We start from the raw sequence: 20,399 nt of genomic DNA on the forward strand, positions 1-20,399 counted from the left end.
TGAGCTTTGGTTCCAGCCCCATGAATCTGCCTAGGTCTGGCACCTACTGCAGAGGACCAGAGGGAACCCGCAGGGCCCTGGGCTCCTGTAGGGAGGGGCCACACTTTTTTATTTATAAAGAAAAAGGCACAGCATTCAGTGTCAGAGGCTTTTGCTGCATTTAGAAGGACGCTGGCCAGAATCTCAATTATATATCTAATCAAGAGTCAACTCTTAGCCAGGCAGGATCCTAGGGCAGTGTGTGTGCATCACCCAGTTACCTTCAGCAAATCCCTGTTGTTACCAGCTTGGGGTCGCTTACTTGTCCCCTGGGGAACAGGCACCAGACAGATATGAAAAGGGGATGCTTTACCTTCCTAAGAACCCACGGATAACATTTGTCATTAGACACAACTGTAGTCCTTAAGGTTCACTTCTGCTAGGGTGATCAGCATCAGCCCCCATGGATAGAAGAAGAAACTGAGGCCCAGAGAGCTCACCAAGAGAGCCCAGCTCCGTGGTGGAAACTACACTCTAATTCAAGCAGCATTTGCCTGATGCTAATCAAGATTGGCTTTGCTGTCGGCACCCCTCCTTCTGCGTGGGGCAGGAGCAGCGTAGGCTGCAGGTCTGCATGGAGGGCAGAGAGGACTGTGGGATCTGGTGGGGCCGAGCCCAGTCTCTTCTGCAGGGATGAGCAGTAGAGTCCGCATGACTGATCAGACGCAGACTTCCCCGTGAGTCTGTCTCTCTCCTGCTCCATGGATTGTGCTTTAGGCTTCACTCTTGTTCCTCTCTATGATCTACGCCTTAGCCTCAGCTACCACCTCCTGTCTGCTGCCAACCCAAGGTCACTGTCCCAGCCTAGTCATGTGTGACCTGCCATGATTACAGGAGCCAGTGTCCCATGCCAGGCTAGCACTCTCTAGTCCCCTCCCCAAGCCTGCCTGGGCTTCCCTGTCTAGCACTTCTCATTCTGAGCTGCCCTTAGGGATTCTTGGTTTTCAGGTCACGGTCCTCCTTGGCTTCTGGAGTGTGATCTCTCCACAATGCAAACAGAACCGCCTTGGCTTGGCTGTCTAAATTTTATCTTGCACAACTTCAAACTTTCAGAAAAACAGAAAGGCTAATATAATATACCAATAGCTAAAGTTAACAGATGCTAAGCCTTTTCCTTATAAAGAAAATTGTGTGTGTGCCCGTGTGCACATGTGTGCCATATTGTGTTTGCAGAAGTCAGAGGACAGCTTGCTGGCGTCAGTTTTTTCCTTCCAGAATATGGGTCCTGAGGGTTGAACTCAAGTTGTCAGGGCTGGTGGCAAGCACCTATGGAGCATCCCACTGGTATGGCCAACTTTATTCATCTATTTTAGAGGAAGGGTGAGTATTTATTATAAATGACGGGCATTTTACCCCTAGACACCCTTTAAAAATTGAGGATGCTTTCCTGTAGCCACCTGAGCATCTCAGACTCACAAGTGTTTAGTGCCATCAGGAACGGTAACGGTTAGGACTCCTGGTGCCACTGTCACTCCCCATCCTACCTGGCCTCTGCTAAGATTAAGAAGTGGTGATGGGATTCTAAGTCTGCAGTGCATTTAACTCACCAGTGGAAGGGTGGGCTGAAGGCACACACCACTCACGAGAGCTTCCCATGGGAGAGGTCTCTCCAAAGGCTTTGGGCCTAAGAGGTTAAGTTTTTTCTGCAAGTCCAGAAAGCAAGTGGAGCTGACATGGTGCAAAGGAGCCACAGCACTCAATGGGGAGAACCAGGCCCAATACTGGGAAAGCAATTAGGCACAAGATGGTTTGGAACCAGTGGTCCAGTAAGTCCCAAAGGGTACTTTCTCATGGCGGCAGGCACACCCTCAATCTGTGTTCAAAGGCAGGCAGTGGGGTGGGAGTTCTGCAGAATGAAAGTCTCGGGGCCAAGATGTAGGGGCCAGGAATATGGAATAGGAGTTGAGATCAATATAGGGAAACACAGATCAATCCAGGCAAGGGACTCCACATCTAGTCTAAGCTAAGATGGCTTCCCGTGTGGCAGGAAGGAAGAAAAGCCTAGCTGGCATGTTGTACTAGCACCAGGGAACAGAATTTCTAAGAATAAATGGCATGGGTGTGATAAGTCAGCGTTGAAAAAAATTAGGTGATACTTAGTACTAAGACCGAATGTGACAGTCAGTAACTGGTCACCTACAACTCCAGAGCAAAAACCAGAGGTAAGCACAGCACTGGTATTTCCCTTTAGTTAAAGGGAAGAAAGACCCAATGCTAAAAGGAACCACACAGTTTGCATTTTGGAGTTTGTCCTGGCCCAGGTTGTTTTTTGGGCCTGTGACTATGGTCCCTAGAGAGAGCCAGGTCACCTGATGCCACTTCTCCCTGGTCAGTGTAGGGACAAGTGCTGCTGGGTTGGAGGGGCCCCATAAACAAATAGAAACTGCCCATGGAGGAGGTCCCTGCCCTGGAGGGATGCTTGGACTGCAGGGTCAAGGAGGGGGCAGCAGGGATGTAGCCAAGTGATGAACAACAGGATGCCCAGGGGATATCCCCTTTGCTTAAAGGAGGGCACAGATACCCAGCATCCAGAAACTGTTATACACTAAAAATAAGTACTTAAAAAAAAGAATTTAAGACTCTTGAAGGCACAGCTGATACCTGTTCTCCCCATCATTTCTGACTCTTGTGGCTCTGCCCCTGCACTGATCATGCCTCTGGTACTCACTGCATCTTGTGCTAGGCTGGCTGGTTCTCGAGGTGGCACATGCTCTCAAACCAGACTGGAAAGCCCGCCTGAGGGGAGCCCATTCACAGAGCAACGCAGGGCCCCCATGCCCTGGGCCATGGCTGCTGCCCTCAAGAAGACAAGTTCTACTCACATGGACTCAGGAAGATGACCAGAGCTGTAAGCTACATCTAGGGATGACAGCTGTGCTCACAGCTCAGCCTGTGCTGGACCTACACAGTAACACATGTGGGTACCACAGCTCCTCCATCTACCATGAGCAAATGGAAGTCTACAAGTTATGTATACAGCTGCTCAGCATTTGCATAACACACTCAAGGTCCTAGGTTCAATCCTAAAACCATCCAGTCCAAAAAAATCCAACACAACCCAACCCCTTAAATAACACAACAACAGAGGTAACAGAGCTGGGAGCTGGCAGCTCCTCCAGTGCCAGCTGCCACTCAGGCTCTGGATTCCTGCATGATGAGACCAGCACAGGGTGCTGCACTTCCGACCTGGTTTGCTCTAACTTATAGGGTGACCAGGACAGCTCACTGAGAGCTGCTCTCTCCTCCAGTAAACAAGAAATTCTGCATTTCAGTAAACACTGTGACAATGGGTATGACATATAACTTTCCAAATTATATTGTAGAGATTTAGGGCTAAGTACTACTAGTTGAAAAAGCCTTAGACTGTCAAAGAAGATAAAACATGAACCACAAGAAAGAGCGAAGATGCAATGCATAGCAAAGATGACTTGTCAGCTGTAATGTAGCACTTTCCCCTCTCTGGATCAGGAGCTTAAACCTAGCCACACTGAGTAGAGAGTAGGCAGAGAAGACTGCAGACTATCAGGGACTCAGTGAGTGCACAGCCACAGAGGGAGGGAGGCATCTAAATAGGCCGCAGCCTTCAGAGAAAAAGTTGCTCTCCCTAATTTTCAAAGCAGTTTTCTAGTTGTGAAAGAACACAAAAGACAATTAATAGATGAAAGCGCCTTCGCAGCAGACTGTGGGCGGTCTTGCTGTGTCAGTCATTCTTTCTGTGCATGGGAAGAAAGCTGACACTGGATGAAAGAGAGTGGCTTCCTAAAGGACAGGGCCTTCAAGCTCTACCCCAGACCAACAGAGGGAGCAGAGCCACCCCCCAAGAGAAATGGGAGGTCAGAAGGTGTCCCAGGGCCTTGTCAGGCCAATGGCCAGTTAGGCCGATGCATAAGCACAGGCTGTCCGGCCCTACAGTCCTGGCCTTTCTCTGCCCACCAGGGACACACTGGCAGATAGACTTCTGACTAATAACCCACAAGACACGGCAACTTCCTTTATCTCAGGGCACAGGCAGACACCTTCAAAGATGGGAGACAGCAAAACACCAACCTTCATGATGTCCATGAAAGGTCAGCTCCCTTACCAAGAGAGGCTTCCCTCTTTCCCAGCCTTGCAGTCACCACGTCTCAGGGGAGGATGTTTTCATACAGTAAACAGGTCTGAAAACCTGAAGACAGTTAAGAAAGCTCTGACATGAGGCCTCCATTTGAAACTTCAGAAGAGAGGCCATTATCTCAGAACAGTGTACGCAGACAGCTTTGTTTTGAGGGAGCATCAAAAGAGCTAAAGAACTAAAAAAAAAAAAAAAAAAAAAATGTAGGTATAATGCAGATGACACATCCCAGCAAACCTTGCATTGGAGAGCCTGCCATGTGCTAAGGGCATGGGGCATTCCCAGCACCTCCCATGCATGCCCGACTCTTCCACTGAGCAGTGACCTCCTGCAGCAGCTGCAGCAGCAGGCTCACCATCCATTACCCCTCACAGACTGCTATCTCTTCTTCCTCTGGGGAGCTCTGGAGCCTAGCACCTTCCTAATCTTACTGTCTTCTTAGTAGCAATGGCTTCCTGTCCCTTTCTAGTCCCTGGCCATGTCTTGGAGCTTGTTGATTCACGGGTGGATCTTTCTGTGCTTTCAGTCTGATGTCCTGTCTCTCGGCATCACTTCTGACAACCTGTCTCTGCCTAGCCTTGTCTCAGAGGACCACTCATTCTTCTGGGAGCTACACTGCTTCTGTTTGCTTTTGTTGCTGAAGGTAAGCAGTGAGAGCAGTGTTGATGAAAGTGGCCAGGCCGACTTAGGGCAAGGGCCCTGGAAGTAGGCGGGTCTAGCTGTTGTAATCAGAAGATGGAGACGGCCTTGTTTCTTCCTGTCTTGGCCGGATGGAACTTAGGTTCTTGATTGCTTTTCTGCTCTTTCTTCCTTTTCAGATGCTCTAAATGAGCACCACTGCCTGGGAACTCCGTGAGGATGCGGCTGAACTTAGAGGCACTGGTGGGCTGGGTGGGCGAGCCGCTCATCTCCTCATGCCTCATTCACTTCTTCTGTAAGGCCCAAGACTGAGCAGCTTTATGGCACCCATTTTCTAGGACTCACTCCTGTGTCAGCTCTGCCACCTTTAAGTTCCAACTACAACCCTATAAAGTGCCTTGTTAAGCTCACCCTCCTGTTGCCTACGAATGTCACTGATTTCCTAAGACAAAGAATCTGGAAGCCACTGGTTCCAAGCTGTTTTGGTGGCTGTTGGTTTGTCCAGGACTCTAGCACCATTATGCTCATCAGAGACAGAAAGGCTTCTGGCCTCTCAGACTCCACGTTTTCTGGTCAGTGTCAGTCCTGCTAGCGCCTGCTGTGTTCGATGTGCACCCCTCTGGCTCCCAATCCTCTCCTATGCTCTGGGCACTCTTGCTCCTCACCTGCCTGCTGTCCACTCCACTAGACCTTCGAGGAGCCCCACATCTGCTCCTGCTCCGTTCCTTTTCCTCACTCTGTCAAGCACAGTGGAGGCAGGCCCAAGGCTCCTGTTGACACTCATAGTCCCTGCTTGTTGCCCAGCAACACCTTCCCTGCTGGTCTAACTGACTTCCCTCCTCAAAGCCTCCCTGGCTTCCTCCCACCTTTGCTTCAGAAAGCTCCTTTCTTACCTTTCTCTTACACATTGCCCTCAAAAGCCCAGACTGATGTGATCAGAGGGCAGCCAAATGTCCCTGTTTGTAGAATTTGTTCCTGTCCTGGTAATTATGTCCTTGGCTGCACCAAGTCTCCATGCCTGTCCTTGGCCTGCAAAGTCTGGCCCAGGCAGACAGTCTTCTCCTGAGGCCAGCACTGGCCACTACTGTGTACCTTCTTCTTTTCCCTCTATTCAAAACACAGAATAACTGCTTTGGGAAAAGCTGGTCCATGTTTCATTAATGCATTGCGGGTACTGCAAGCTAAAGGACCTCTAACATAGAAAATAAATGCAAATTTATACATTTATGCAAACTAAGATTGAAAATATTCCTTTAGGTTTTCTGGGGAAAAGTCTGATCATTCTGAGAATAACCCCACAGCTTTGCAATTCCTTGTCTCTTGAACTTATTGCTTGCTTAATATCTGTCCACACCCAGCCCCTGCGTCTTGTTCCGGGCTATCTAATTACAGGCCGCCAACACCTTTGTTGCCTCTTCTTTTTCACCATATGTGAAGTGAAAAACATAGATGAAAGTTGTAACTGCTAGAAAATTATCCATTTCCCTTGGGTTTAATTTACATTTATCTCATCAAGTCTGACTTTCCACTTACTTTCATCAATACTATCTGCCTCATCTTTTTTTTAAAAACAGTGCAAGCACATTTGCATTCTGCATAATGTGGCCATGTGCTATTCACATCCCTAGAATTAGGGAGGCTCTATTCTCAGGGTGAGTCCAAGCTCCTGACCTGTGGCCTCTATCAGCTGCCATTCTCCATCTGTGACAGACAACATGGCTTCCTGCCTTCCAGACAACTCCTGGAGACCACCCCTCTAGCTGCTCTGTTCTTCTTTCTGAGCACTGGGGCTGCCAGGGACAAACTTCTGCCCTTGGTTTCCTCTGTGCCACGGTCTGCCTCCCATGGCTCCTTACCCTGGGCCCTTCTCAATTGGCTCTATGTGGTTTCTGGTCTATGTTCCTGCAGCCATTACACCTGACCTTCCTGGGCTCTGGTGTGGCCTGGTGCGGTGTGGCCTGGCCTCGAGGCTACTCTCACTCTCCTCTGGGTGCCAGGAAACTCAGTGTTCATCATCGTCTCTGCCTCTTGCTGCACTATAGATCTGGAGCCCATCTCCTTCCCAGACTTCTGCTTTCTGCTTTCAAGGAGCTCAGGGGCTCACAGACTAGCCCGGTTCTTGGGAGGCCTAGAGCCCTGTGTGCCGAATGGAGGGCTGGGCTCTCTGTGTACTTAGCCTCTGAGGCAGCTGGTGCTAACTGTTGTACAGCTGTGTCCCTATGTGTACAGATGAAGAAAGTGGAGCACAAGGAGAGGAGAGTCTTGCCTTGAGGCCCCAAAGGTAATGAGCAGCAGCACTGGGACTCTAGCCCAAGCCTGTTCAGAACCTTAGTCCTGACCTTACAACAAACTGTGAGCCACCGTCTTCATCTCTCAGACACTGAAACACTGCCTTGCTTTAAGTTGCTGGGGCAAGGTCTCTTGCTGTTCCAGGCCTGAAGAGCCTGTGGATTCCAGGGACTCTCTGCAGGCACTAGAGAGCCCAGTATCTCACAAGGAAGACTCTGTCCTTGGCTGTGGCTATCTCTAAAAGGCGAGAGGGGAAACAGGCCAGTGACTGTCTTGTATAAGAACACCAGGAGGGAGCCTTGCAAGGTGTCTGGGAATCCCTGACCACAGGCACTGGGAAAAGCTGAACTGCCCAAATCTGCAAGCAGGTTTCTCCCAGCCTGCCTTCAATCTGGACGGTTTCTGAAGACAGCAGGGTCTTCAGGTCTTCAGGTCTCGTTGTGATTTACTGTGTCCCCCCTGGCAAGACCACCAAGGAGCATAATGTCTCCAGGCTGGCTGAAGCTCAGAGGCTGGCCTCCCTGCCCTGGTGCTGGCCACCTGGCTGGCTCCTCAGAAAGGAAAGTGCTTGCCAGGAGCTGGTGGCTTGGAAAGCTCTAGGGGGAAACAGAAACCTCTCCTGGGGCGACTTTCCTATTGATCTTTTGTCTCAAGTGCTCCCCTTGGGGATGAACAAGAAGCACTCCTCTGAATAATTCATCATCAGCCCTGAGGTAGAAACACCACTTCTTTTTAATAAGGACTTGGGTACTTTGTGCTGATTTCAGTTCTTCTACAACATTCTAGCAAAAGCTGGGACACTTGAAAAGCTCTTAACACATCTTTCTTTCAATAGTGAGACTAAAATGAAAAGCCAGGTAATATCTTTAATCAAGCAGACTAATGTTTGGATAATATATAAAATTATTTATAAAGCTGTGTTGAGTTAGAGTGCTCATAAATGGAATATGAAAAAGTGAGTGACTGCAATTATTACAAGGCTTGATTTATTTTTGAAACTGAAAATGACTGCTGCTGGTTTTCTATTTAGTGACCACCTACAGGGTACCAGGACCTCTGCTGGGCTTGTTACTCCAGTCATTTTGTATAGTTCTCACACAGCAGCTCAAGTCCAGAAACACCAAGCTTCCTGGAGGTTAAGCAGCAGGTCCAGGTTCACGGTCAGACCCAACCCTCAGGCATATACTCCTCTCATAAACAGCATTTTCAGATCATCTACACTGTTCTGCCAAAAGGCAGCAGCGACAGTGCAGTCCTCTGCACGCTACAGCACTGATGAGAAGTGGTGAGATGGTGAAGGCTGCAGGATCCTTCTGAGCACATCTTACTGACTGGTTTCAAAACTGCATCCTCAGCCCTAGACGCACAGGCAGTCTAACAGAAGGACTTCCTGGCAAAAGGACATGGAGGCACAGAGAGCTCCTGGGCTTGGGTTTAAAGAGAGTGAGAGCACCACTGGGACCTGCTCCCATCGCACACACCTTTGTCTGAAGACAGGCATGAGCTCCCGAGGGCCACAGATGGGACAGATACTTATCTTCCCTTCCCTGTAAGGCAGTCCTCTTTCTTTCCTGTGGGCTATTAAACAACAGAGGTCCTCTGCTAAGATCCAAATGACCTCAGAACTCGAGCTTGGTGCGCTGGTCCAGAGGAGGCCCTGTGGCTTTTCACCACCTCAGAACGCAGACCTTTGTGTTCAGCTCAGAATCCCATGGGAAGGAGACACAGAATGCTCTGTTGGGGAGGGCACCCCATACTGTACTTGATGGCCACAACCTTATGGAATGATACTAAGATGGCAAGTGGCCCACTCTAAGACCTCTCAGACACGGCCTATCCCCAGAGGTGCAGGGCAGCTGGGCAATGTGCTCCTCTATTGGCTTGGGTACCCAGAGGAAGGACATTCGTACTTCTGAAATTGCATCAGATATCCATGGGTGGAAACTGGCCAAACTCCTCCCTTTTGTGCAACTCGGGCACCCCTCCCATCCTATAATGGGATGCCGCCTACTGGCCAGTACCCTGGAGGCAAACCAGAATTTCTGGATCCCTCAGAAGTCTCTGGTATGTATGGACAATTCCTTACAGTGGCTACTGTAAGAAGTGCCGAGGTCCAGATGATAGTGATGGTGACCAGCACTATAAGACTGTCCTTATCAAGCCTAGAGCCACAGGGTGGTTTTGACTGCTGACCTAATTGCCCCACTGCACCTAATAGGACCTTAGGTGAGACTGCTGTCTATGAACTATCACCTCTCAGGGTATCATAGGAACCACCTGTTGGCTTTGGGAACCAGTGGGCATGAGGGCTGTGGGCTATCTGCTGCTTCCAAGGAAAGCCCCAGTTCAAGGAACAGGAGCCGTGGCCTCGGTCTCAGACTCACCAGTCGCTGCATGCTCTTCACATGAGTAGGGCTGATGGATAAGGCTTCTTCATACCACCGCCGGGCCTCATCGAAGTTTCCTCGAAGCTCAGCAACCTGGCCCCGCATGTACAGGACATTGTGGGACATTGGGAAGAGGTTGGCAGCTTCTTGGGTACAGGCTGTGGCTTCAGCAGGCTTTCCAATGCCAATGTAGACCTCAGCTGTGGGAGTAGAGCAGAAGACAGATGCTGTCCTGAATCACTGCCCTCAGAGACCCTGTGACCGGATGGTTCTCGGCTTGGGGACTTTTACATTCCCCTACGGGAGTTCGGCAGGGCCCAGAGCCAGCTGTCCCCTAACTCTGGACATGGCTATTGGCCAACAGTCTTTTGTGTCCCCTTGTGCCCATATCACTTGTGCTTTGGTCTTTGAAGGGCAGACATATGTCACCACCAAAACAACGGCAGTGAGATCTGCCTGGGCTCTGCCCCAACCTCTGAGGACAGTTGTCCCAGCGCCCACTTAAAAGCCTTTCAGCACTAGGACAGAAGCTGCCCTTGGCTCTGCTCATCACAAAGGGCTGAAATGAGCACAGGGACAAGTGGACCAGAGGCACAGAGAGGTAGCTCTGCCTTCCAGCTTGCTCTTCTGAGGCTAACAGCATGACAAAGGGGCTTTCTGGGGCCTGAGTACATCCAGAAGGGGTGTCCTTTATGAAGCTCAAGGTAGCAGTCTGTTAGAGAAACCCCTGGGAACTGAACATGGCATAGGTGCTGGCTGATACATCACTGTAGACTCTCTGACCCCTTTTACCCCAGACTCCCTGGAGAGAGACACCATGCCTGCTGTGTTCCCTGGAACGTGTTCTTTCATACAAAAGTTAAGACAGGCAAGCACTGAACTGAGTTTCCTGCTGTCAGGGCCCAGGAAGGGCCCCATCCTCTTCGACCTGCACTTCACCAGTGCTTTGCTGTCTGGGAGGGTTGGCAGTGAGAAGAGGCAGGGATTCTGCATTGCCCCACCTGAACATTTCTGGGACAGACCGAGTGATGGGCCCTGCAGTCCCAAAGCTGAGAACAGCTTAGGCCCTGCTCTCCCTGATGGCCTAGTCAAATGTCTTTGCTGGGTCCTTAGCCACACAGCTTCCGCGTGTCTCTGAATCTGTGCCAGTCTGTCAAGAGGGATTCCTTTCCAGTGGCTCAGTGGGAGAGTGAGACTCACTCCTCGTCCTACTAGTGAGACACTTCAGCCCTTCCAGGCCATGACCCAGCTGCTCTGACTCAGGGACTTTCTTGGGTGGAGTCACTTCTTTGGTGGCTTTGACTCATCAATGGGAGGAGCCAGAAGCCTGCAAGGCAGAGCATCTTTCTGCCACCACACTGACAAGTTATGTTCTCTGCACTCACCTACTCTGCAACCTATCCTGGGGCTGATGCCCCGCCCAAGCCTCTCACTGTCTAAAGAATTCTGTACCTCCACACACTCTGGTCTTTGGGATGCTGAAGGTCTTCACTGGGTTGTCTGAATTGTCATCACCATCTGTGCTGGCCGTTCTGCACGCCAGGTCTCTCATCCTATATCCCCCCCCCACCCCGCCCCTGCCCAGTTCCCTTGTGCCAATCCACAGGGACTGTTCTCGCAAGGATGGTCACTCCCTGCCTACACTTCCTGTCATCCACTCTGCTCCCTGGCAGATGGTCTGCAGTCCATCACTCCACTAACACTGGTCTTGTTTGAGCCCCCAGCAACTCCCTCCCTCTAGATCTACTGCATAGTTTGTCTTTGTCATAGCACACAGGCCCCTGCAGAAGAGTTCTTTCCTGGCCTGTACAAGCACGAGGGAGGGGCCCAGCTCAGACCCCCAGCACCCATGTAAAGAGCCAGGTGTCCATAACCCCAGCTCTATGGTAGGTAAGCGACAATGAGACCATGGGCTTGCCAGCCTAACCAAAAATGGTGAATTCCATGTTCAGTGAGACTCTGACTCAAGAAAGCGAAATAGCTACACAGAAGCCACCTCTGGTCTTCACACAGCAGTGCACACATGCATATAGCACACGCAGGCATACACACATAGACACATATACACTCAGACCTCCCTAGTGCTAGTGTTTGTTGCATACTGAGCATGTCACTGTGTGATCTAATGTGACTGTTCCAACTTCCTTATTTCACACAGTGGGATGAGAACCAACTTGCCTGTGTCCTACCACTAGCAGGAGGTGGGGGGTCACACATAATTCTGACAGTCACATTAGATCACACAGTGACATGCTCAGTATGATGTGTGTGCTAGCAATCAAGCCTGTTAATACTCTATCACGGGGGGGCCCTCATCTTACTGTTTGATTTTGGGTCTCACTAAATCCCCAGGTTGGTTTTGAACGGACTTTGTAGTCCAGACAAGCCTGAATTTGCTCTTGTCAGTTAGTTTGTCTCAACGATGAGATAAATAACAAACACGTACTCTGAACTGCCCTCCACAGCTCCCACCCTCACTGCCTTCGTCACGTCATTCTACTCTTACTGGGAGGGAGCATTTAAAATCCCATCCAGACCTTTTTGACTTGAATAGCTTCTCAGGGCTTCTGGGATTGAGTTCAAAGATTCTCATGTGGCTCCCTGGAACAGCCTAATGTGGATGACCCAACCCTGGCCACAGGCCTTGTTGCCTCCCCTCGGGTCCTAGAACTGCATTGGCTTTAAGTTTCAACCAAAGCCTTTTTCTTCTCAGGGTGCATGCCCCCTGCAGGACCCTTCCGAGCCATGCAGGGTGGCGCTGCACCGCCCATCGCCCTTGTTCTGCCCAGGGCTAGGCAAGCTCCTGGTCTGCTCAAATGTGCAGGCCTTCGCTAGTGCTTCCTGCTTCCTGCCTTGGCAAGACGTTCGTTCCTAGGAGTCACAGGAGCTGCACTGTTTGTTCCTGGCACTTAAGAGTCACAGGCTTCTGCAACTGTTGTTCTGCATCTGCAGATCCTAGGAAGGCAGGGACTGAGTGTCTGTCTCCATGACCACTGTGCTGCAGAGCCCGACGCACAACCAGACACTCGACAAAACTACATGGAACAACTGAAGGCTCCAGCAAGGCTGTGGGCTTGCACAGGCCTCCCAACGTGTGAGCCTTGGAACCTGAGATGAGGGGCCGGGCAGCTCTGCCTTAGTTGTGATGGGGACTGAACAAGTCACAGAGCTACTGGTGCAGTATCTGAACCAAATATTGTGATAAGGGCCAGATATATAAAAAGTAAAGATTATTAATCCAAATCCCACAGATGAAGAAGAGGCTGGTGGGGCAGGGTTGCTTCCCAGGACTCTGTATCCAAGACACTCCTGTGTACTTGCCTATATACCACGTGTCTAGAACTTTCTATCTCCTCATGGTGGATAAACCATTGTTGCTTCTGGATTCTGCTGATGCAACCTTGTGCTGGCTGGGAGAGGCTGAGGAGGGGAAGGGGTCAGGCCAAGGCTAAAGAAATTGTGACAGTATCACAGCTTCAAATTCCCAGCAGAAATCAAAAACTCTGATCTTGCACGTCTAAGAATAGCTGCTGGTTTCGGCTGTGAGAGGTGCCAAAGTGAAAGCTATAATTATTAGTAAGTAACAAGCAGAGATTAACCACCTACCGCAAAGGAATTTTTAGCTGCCATCCCAATGTGAACACCCAGAAACTGCCTGGCTTGGAAGGGGTCTGGCTGGGCTCTGAGTTCCTGGGCTTTCCCAGTGGACACAGAGAGGCCTGCTGTGTCTGAGAGAGAGGGGCTCACACAGTTCCAGTGGTCTGTGCTGAGTGGCCCCCACTGTGCTCACAGCTGTCTATGGGGCCCCCCTGCTGCAAGGCAGAGGGTACACTCCTGTCCTCTGTGGGAGACTGAGTAGAAATGATGCCACAGGATTCTTGGCACTTTCAGGAAAAAAGAGCAAAAGTTGGGGAGCTGATTTCTAAGTATCATGGGAAGCTCATGCCCTGTAAGAGAAGATGATTAAGTGTAAGGTGGGGGGCGGGGAGGGACAAGCACAAAGAAAACAGAAGGACCGGGGAGGTGGCTCAGCTGGCAAAGTGTTAGTATAATAAGTGTGAGTGTCTGAGTTTAAAATCCTTGGAACTCCCATAAAAAAGCCAGACATGATAGCATGCTAGTAGCATTCCAGCACTGAGGCAGATAAAGGTGGATTCCTGGAACTCTGGCCAGTCAGCCCAACTAGTTTGGTAAGTTTCAGGCTTGTTGAGGGGCCCTCCCTCAAACAAACAAACAAACAAGCAACGATAGCCAAGGTTGTCCTCTAGCTTACACACACACACACACACACACACACACACACACACACACACACGGCACAAGTGAATTTCCTCAACACATAATAAGTGGCTTATGAGTGAAAAGAAGATGGCTGACATCTAAGAAAATATGTGGGTAAAGGCCGGGAGCAGCCAATGAAACACCATTTTCCATGTATCCATCATGGAGAATGTGTGGTATTGGCAAGGAGATTAAAAAAAATAGTCACATGCTGTTGGCTGGACTAGAAAGTGGTACAGCTCTGTCTGTGGGAGGTCACATGACTACATTGATCCAAATGAAAGAGGACACATTGACCTATCAGATCCACTCTTTGGAGCTGATCTTAGAGACAGAACAATACATGTCTGCAACGGCACAGTGTGAGGAATGAGGAAGACACTAACTCACAGTGCACTGCTGACGTCATGATGCTTCCTCCTATGGAATGATGCGATGCAGCTGTGAGAAGTGTAAGCCAGCACCACATGGACTAATGTGCAGTGATGTCCCAGACACTGGAAGGGGACATGGGAGACGGCAGCAGGGACAAGGCTCAGAATGGGTAAAACCTCTGGAAGGTGCCAGAACTACCATCAGGGTCTGCGACAGGTAACAGGCATGGGGACAAGGGGAGCCTTTTTGCTTTACAACTTCCCTGCATGTTCAATTGTGTACCATCAAAGTATGTTATCTAAAAAAAACTTATTTAAATTAATTTGTGACATTGGTCTAAACAAACCGAAAAAACAAACATGCATGGCCCAGGCAGGTGTTGGCTCCCAGGCTTCCTAGTGAAAGTCGGTGGCCCTGGGGTCAGAGGTTTCCAAGAAGAACAGGAGGTGGTGAGGGGAGGGGCATCCGCTACCCAGGAAGAGAAGGGCCCTTTATAATCAAGTATCCCTCACTTTACGTGACCCAGCTGGTCTGTTCTTGAGGCTCATACATCATGCCCACAGTTTCCTTGCTATCAGAAACAGCCAGAAGCCCCAATACAGATGGCTGGAACCTGATACTGCCTCAGAGACCTTTCTTTCTCTAGAGACTCAAACCCAGGACCACCTCCATCACAGGCTCCCATCGCAAGGCCCGCTACTCTCAGTTTATCACCACCACCACCACCACCACAACAACAACACGGGAACACCAGGGCGTTGGAAGTCAGGGCCCCATTCGGTTTCTCTAAGCCTTACAGATGTGTGGACTTGGTGAAGCTGATGATGGACACAAAAGGCTGATGTTACCTGGTTTTCATGAGCTGTCAAAAGGGAGGGGATTTATTCTACTTCTCAGAGCAGCCAAGCCCAAGCTGCACAGGGTGAGTGCCACAGTCAGGAGGAGCTGCCTGGCTCCTTCTAATATTACCCCCTTATGGACTATGCACATGGGGATGCTATTGATTGGGATGAGCTGACAAGGCACAAATGCTGAGAAGATTCCTTGGCCTTACCCACCAACAAGACGCACCATGCTCACTGCGGGCATGCATGCCCACTTGCCCAGAGGCTGGAAGGCAAGGTTGGCATCTGCCCTCCATAATTCCATCCCAGTAAAGCTGCACCAGTTAACTAGTAGAAGCCATTATTCTGAGCCACGGTGATGAAACTGAGAAGTTACTCTGAATGCAATCTTTGTCATTGAGTTCTTCACTATTCTGGTAACAACTATAAAATTTCCTTCCCAGGAGTCATGGGGGGCCATGCAAATAGGAGCAACTGTCCTGGACAACTGAGTGGTGACCAGGTTGGGGTGGAGTGTCAGCATCCCCTAGGCCAGTGGTTCTTTGTTACTTTATAACTATAAGTTTGCTACTGTTATGATTATAATGTAAGTATTTTTGGAGATAGAGATTTGCAAAGGGGTCGCAACCCACAAGTTGCTCTAGGCCAAATTTTCTGGCATTTTGTGGTGTCCACCAGAAGGACTGGTGAGATGGTTCAGCGGGCAAAAGAACCTCCCATGCAAGCCTGACGACATGCTTTCAAAAATTAGACTTCAAGACCAACGCTGCCCTGTGTCAGCCCTGTATGTTCGGCCAGGTTTTCCTAGTCTGATCATTAAACAACACTTAGTCCTGAGTTCATTGTCCATACAGGTGACTGAGCAAGATACTATCAAGAGTCCTGTGCAGGGTCTGGGCTGTTCTGGAGAAAGCTGGAAGTGGCCTTCCTGCAGGCTCTGGCTCTTGGAGGAGCAGGTGAAGAAGGGTGGACAATCACACACACATGTATGAATCAGCCCTCTTGTGTACTTAGAAGAATATAATTTGTTAATGTGCAGCAGTTGCTATGGGCTAATGAAGGCTGCTGACACTGAAAATGCAGACAGGCTAGTTCTGTGGCTGGCTATCCCTTCATATATGCAAAGCTGCTAATGGGGACACATAAGGTAGGACATCACCCAACTGGCCCAGAGAATGAAGACACAAATAGATGGGAATAGGCACCCTTGCGAGCATCACTTGGGCTCCCAGCATGTCCCTGGTGGTTATGAGCCTGATAAAGGACCATCAGGGTCATACAGATGAAGAAGTAAAACAAGAGACAGGGTTACTTTTCTCAGAAATAGAAATATGGATATACACTAACAGCCATCACTTTTTTGGGGAACTTGCTGCATAAAATGGGGTTGCTCAAACTTCACATGGTATACTTAATTCTGGGATTTGCAGCTGTGGGCAGCCTTGCACAGCCAGCTGACTGCTAGGTGAAACCAGGGCAGAGGGGATCATACTGCCTCTGGGTCCACTTCCAGAGCCGGGGCTGTTGTTAGTGCTTCCCTCTCTGCAGGTTACCGGGAGTGCCACACTGCCCTGCCCTGGCCTGGATAAAGGAATCTGTGTCATCAATGCTCCTGTTCCATTGCCCAGAGACTCAGAGACTGGATGGAGAGATGTGCCAAATGTCATCCCCCTTGACTCCAGGAGCCAGGTGCTATTCTAACTGCACCATGTAGATGAACAAGCTGAGCTGAGAGGTAAGGCAGAGCTGGGGCCTAGCCAGTGAGAAACAGGGTAGGTGGAGTTCACTCTGGAGAGACAGCATGGGGTGCAAGACTGGATCCCTCTATAGTACAAGAACCCCTCACCCTGCAAATCCCTCAGGTGTCCCCAGTCCAATTTTCTACTGAATGCCTGGTCAAGTGAAGTCATGAGGAGGGATGAGATGAAGGGTAGCTCATGGTCCCTGTACAGATGCCATCAGTTTGGTGGTTGGCCACAAAAACTCTTGAGTTCTCCCAAAAGCTAAGGATTTCTGGGCTAACCAGCCAAATACGCGCCTGCAGAAGCCAGCAGCCTCAGGATCAGCTGCAGCCTGTGGGAAAGGATAAGGAGACAGAGGCCCAAAGGGTCAATGGCTGAGTGGGAGCGGTACCTGCATGGAGCCAGATCTGTGCCAGCGTCATCCAGGGATGCAGTGGACCTTGCTTGGGAGCACTGCTCTGCAGAGATGAGGCCACTTCCGACAGGGCTTGCTCCACTCTGGAAGCTGCTACTGATGTGGCATGGACGGAGCCTGTGGGAGGTCAAGACTACGTCAGGAGTTAAAGGGGGACCGCAAACCTCAAACCTCACCACTGACCCCCTCCCAAACACAGACACGAGTAGGAACATATACACACCCCTTCCCCAGGATGTGAGTTATCACTCCTAAAGAAATGGGGGGGGGGGTGCAACCACGATGGGCTAGAATCTTAGTTTCACCTTTTGCCTAGCTCACCGTTTAGTCAACACACAGGGGCACATGCTGTGCTAAGCACTCTGCTAGGCCAGGAGCTCAGTCTGGCGTGACGTGAGGATGTGAGTGCTGGGGCAGGAGGGAGTGCAGCTTGACACACAGCAGAAACTCAAGGTTAACAAACAGCGTCGGTGACGACTACAAGGGGACAAAGCACCGAGATGGTAGGACCTAAACCAAGGAACTGCATGGGTGACAGCAGAGGAGGCCATGCTTGTTTCCTGGGGCAGAAGCTGGAGTAGTTGGCTGGACATTCTCAAGACAACCCAGCAACTTCCTATTAATTAGTGCATCTTGCCCTTCAAGAGATGGGCAACACCATGAATGGAGAATCAAGTTCTTTGACTTAACACTGGAGAAAAAGTGCATGTTTGCTTCGTATACAGCAGTTCCTGTTCTTCAGGCTAACCCTGGAGTAGGGAGAATGGCCTGGATGCTTGGGCTTCGAACACGCACTTGTCTATTTTCTCTTTAAATATTTTATTTTCTTTTGGTTTTTCGAGCCAGGGTTTTTCTGTGTAGCCTTGGCTGTCCTGGAACTGGCTCTATAGACCAGGTTGGCCTTGAACTCACAGAGATCCTCCTGCCTCTGCCTCCCTAAGTGCTGAGATTAAAGGTGTGTGCTGCCAACCAGGCACACCTGTCTATTTTCTAAAACCTGCTTTCTTGAAAGGCTATTGGGACGCATGCCAAGCAAGGACTTAGGAGTGGTGCATGAGCCAACATCCTTAACCAGGAGCTTGCTTCCACTTCCTCCCAATGCTCAGTCAGTCTTAGAGGAATGGTTCAGAATCCAGAGGAAGGTTCTCAGTTATTACAACTTAGAAATTCATATACACATTCACCTACAACATTTATTTATTTATTTTTGGTTTTCTGAGACAGGGTTTCTCTGTGCAGCCCTGGCTGTCCTGGAATTCTCTCTGTAGACCAGGCTGGCTTTGAGCTCATAGAGATTAGTCTGCCTTTGTCTCCCAAGTGCTGGAACTAAAGGCATGCACCACCATGCCCAGATCACCTAAACATTCTTAATATAGCATTTATCAGGGAATTCAGCATGGAGACAAACATTGCAAAATTGTTATGTTAATAGCTATCAACTTATGAAATCTACAACAGTGATAACATGTAAAGATAAATGGTCGCTATGAAAATAAATCAAGTTCATTATATATTGGGTAATATAAAATTGTAAACTTAAGAAATATCTCAGTTGGCATTTATAATATGCTAATACTTAGTCATATCATCATCATCATCATCATCGGGTTACTTATTATTAGCAGGCTTGGCAAACTGGGCATGATATTTCATGCTTCTAATTCCAGCACTCATGAGGCAAGACTGTGACTTTAAGTCTAGCCTGGGCTATACAGTAAGACTGTCTCAAAAAGCAAACACAAAACAAAAAGTGGGTGTTACACTAACAACTGGACATCCATATTGTTTAAGTGTTTCAACACCATGGAAAGATGAGCTCTTCTAAGTGCACCCACATCTTTGACAGGGGTTTGGTAGATAGAACCCACAGTCTATAGAAGGAAAGCACTCTACCTTCCATGAACAAATCCTAAGCAGACAGGCCTTGGAGGACTCTGGAGAAGTCAGAAGCCCCAGGAGGGGCCTTGGGGCTCTCCAGAGAAAACTGTTGCCTGAGAATAAGGGCACTGATGGCATGGTGACACTTCATAAGAGCAATCTGTGAGGCCTGGCTATGAATCTATCCTGCTTCAGACAAGGTATGTTTAGAGGTAGCATTTTCACAAATGTTTTTGCTTGCACCTTACTGTACCTTTTATGTGCGTGTACGTGCTTATGTGTGTGCTGGTACATATGCACGTCTGAGTGTGGAGAGCCAGGAGACAACCTTGGCTGTCACTCCTGGAAACTGTCCACCTTGTTTTTTGAGACAGTGTCTTTCACTGGCTTAGCGTCTGGAAGAGGTTCTCAGACTTTTTGGTCTTAGGTCCCTTTTGGATGCTAGAAAATTATGAAGGCCAAGAGGGTCACTGGGCCTTGTCTACTGATATTGCCACATTAGGAACTGAAACACACTTAACATGCCCAGCTACTTGATTATCTAAAGATAATGCACTGCAGCTATAGAAAAGCCACACAAACTTTGTCCCACAGTCTATAGATCCCTTGCTAAAGGACCAGTGACTTTTGTGATTAGCTATTTTGTCTTTTGCTAAACAAAGGAACCGAAAGATCTTTACTGAACCCCTGCCCAAATTATTTTTCTTTGCAGTATCTAAAATATGACAGAATTAATTAATGCTTAGCATAATAAGGTCTGGCAAATGATGACGATGGTGGCAGTGGTGCTGTGAGTTTTAAAGAGCACCCTATACTTTTTGGCCCCATGGACAGCACTTTACACTGTTTAAGTGACAGAATTGAGACTTGATGGGTCATGTAGCCACCCAAAGCCATAAGGCCACTTGGTATAACTAGGAGGCAAACACTGTCTGATTCAACCCCAGTCTCTACATCCAGCCATAAGAACCACCTCCTGCAGGCAGGCTCCAGCCAGCCTCCTGCTGTGTCTTTAGTAAAAGAGGCCTTGGGTCCTTGATGCTTTCAGATGAGTGTCATTATTACCAAGCAGATGATATGCTTCAAAATAGACGTACCTGCCTTCCTCACTCAATGGTGTGGTTCTAGAAGACATCAAGGTGTCTTCTGTTTGGGCTTTTTCAAAGTCACTTTAGCAATGCCAAGCCCATCCTAGGCATTGGGTAGGTGTTTGTAGAATAAATAAAAGAGTAGCACGGAGAGATGTATCTCTTTATGACACTCAGGTGGGATTGGGCATGTTCACAGTGGCACCGCCATTTACTCTAGGACATTCAAAATAAACAAGCCACGGTGGCTCTATTCTTCCTAATCATGGAGGAAGGCTCTAACCTTCACTGCTCCCAAGGGCTTTTTCAG

At 49.2% G+C, this 20,399-nt stretch overlaps 1 protein-coding gene across 6 annotated transcripts in view; it reads right to left on the reverse strand.

Annotated features, from left to right (window-relative positions):
• Ttc7b (tetratricopeptide repeat domain 7B) overlaps positions 1 to 20,399 on the reverse strand; it is a 202,803-nt gene that overhangs the window by 12,932 nt on the left and 169,472 nt on the right. For all 6 annotated transcript variants that reach the window (XM_051150510.1, XM_051150505.1, XM_051150500.1 and 3 more), the window contains 2 exons: positions 17,100 to 17,240; positions 9,463 to 9,665 (listed from right to left, as the gene is read on the reverse strand). In XM_051150510.1, the coding sequence (XP_051006467.1) occupies positions 9,463 to 9,665; positions 17,100 to 17,240 (344 nt within the window). The remainder of the gene's footprint in view (positions 1 to 9,462; positions 9,666 to 17,099; positions 17,241 to 20,399) is intronic.

Source organism: Acomys russatus, chromosome 1, assembly GCF_903995435.1.
Source record: "Acomys russatus chromosome 1, mAcoRus1.1, whole genome shotgun sequence".
In the NCBI taxonomy this organism is placed as follows: domain Eukaryota; kingdom Metazoa; phylum Chordata; class Mammalia; order Rodentia; family Muridae; genus Acomys; species Acomys russatus.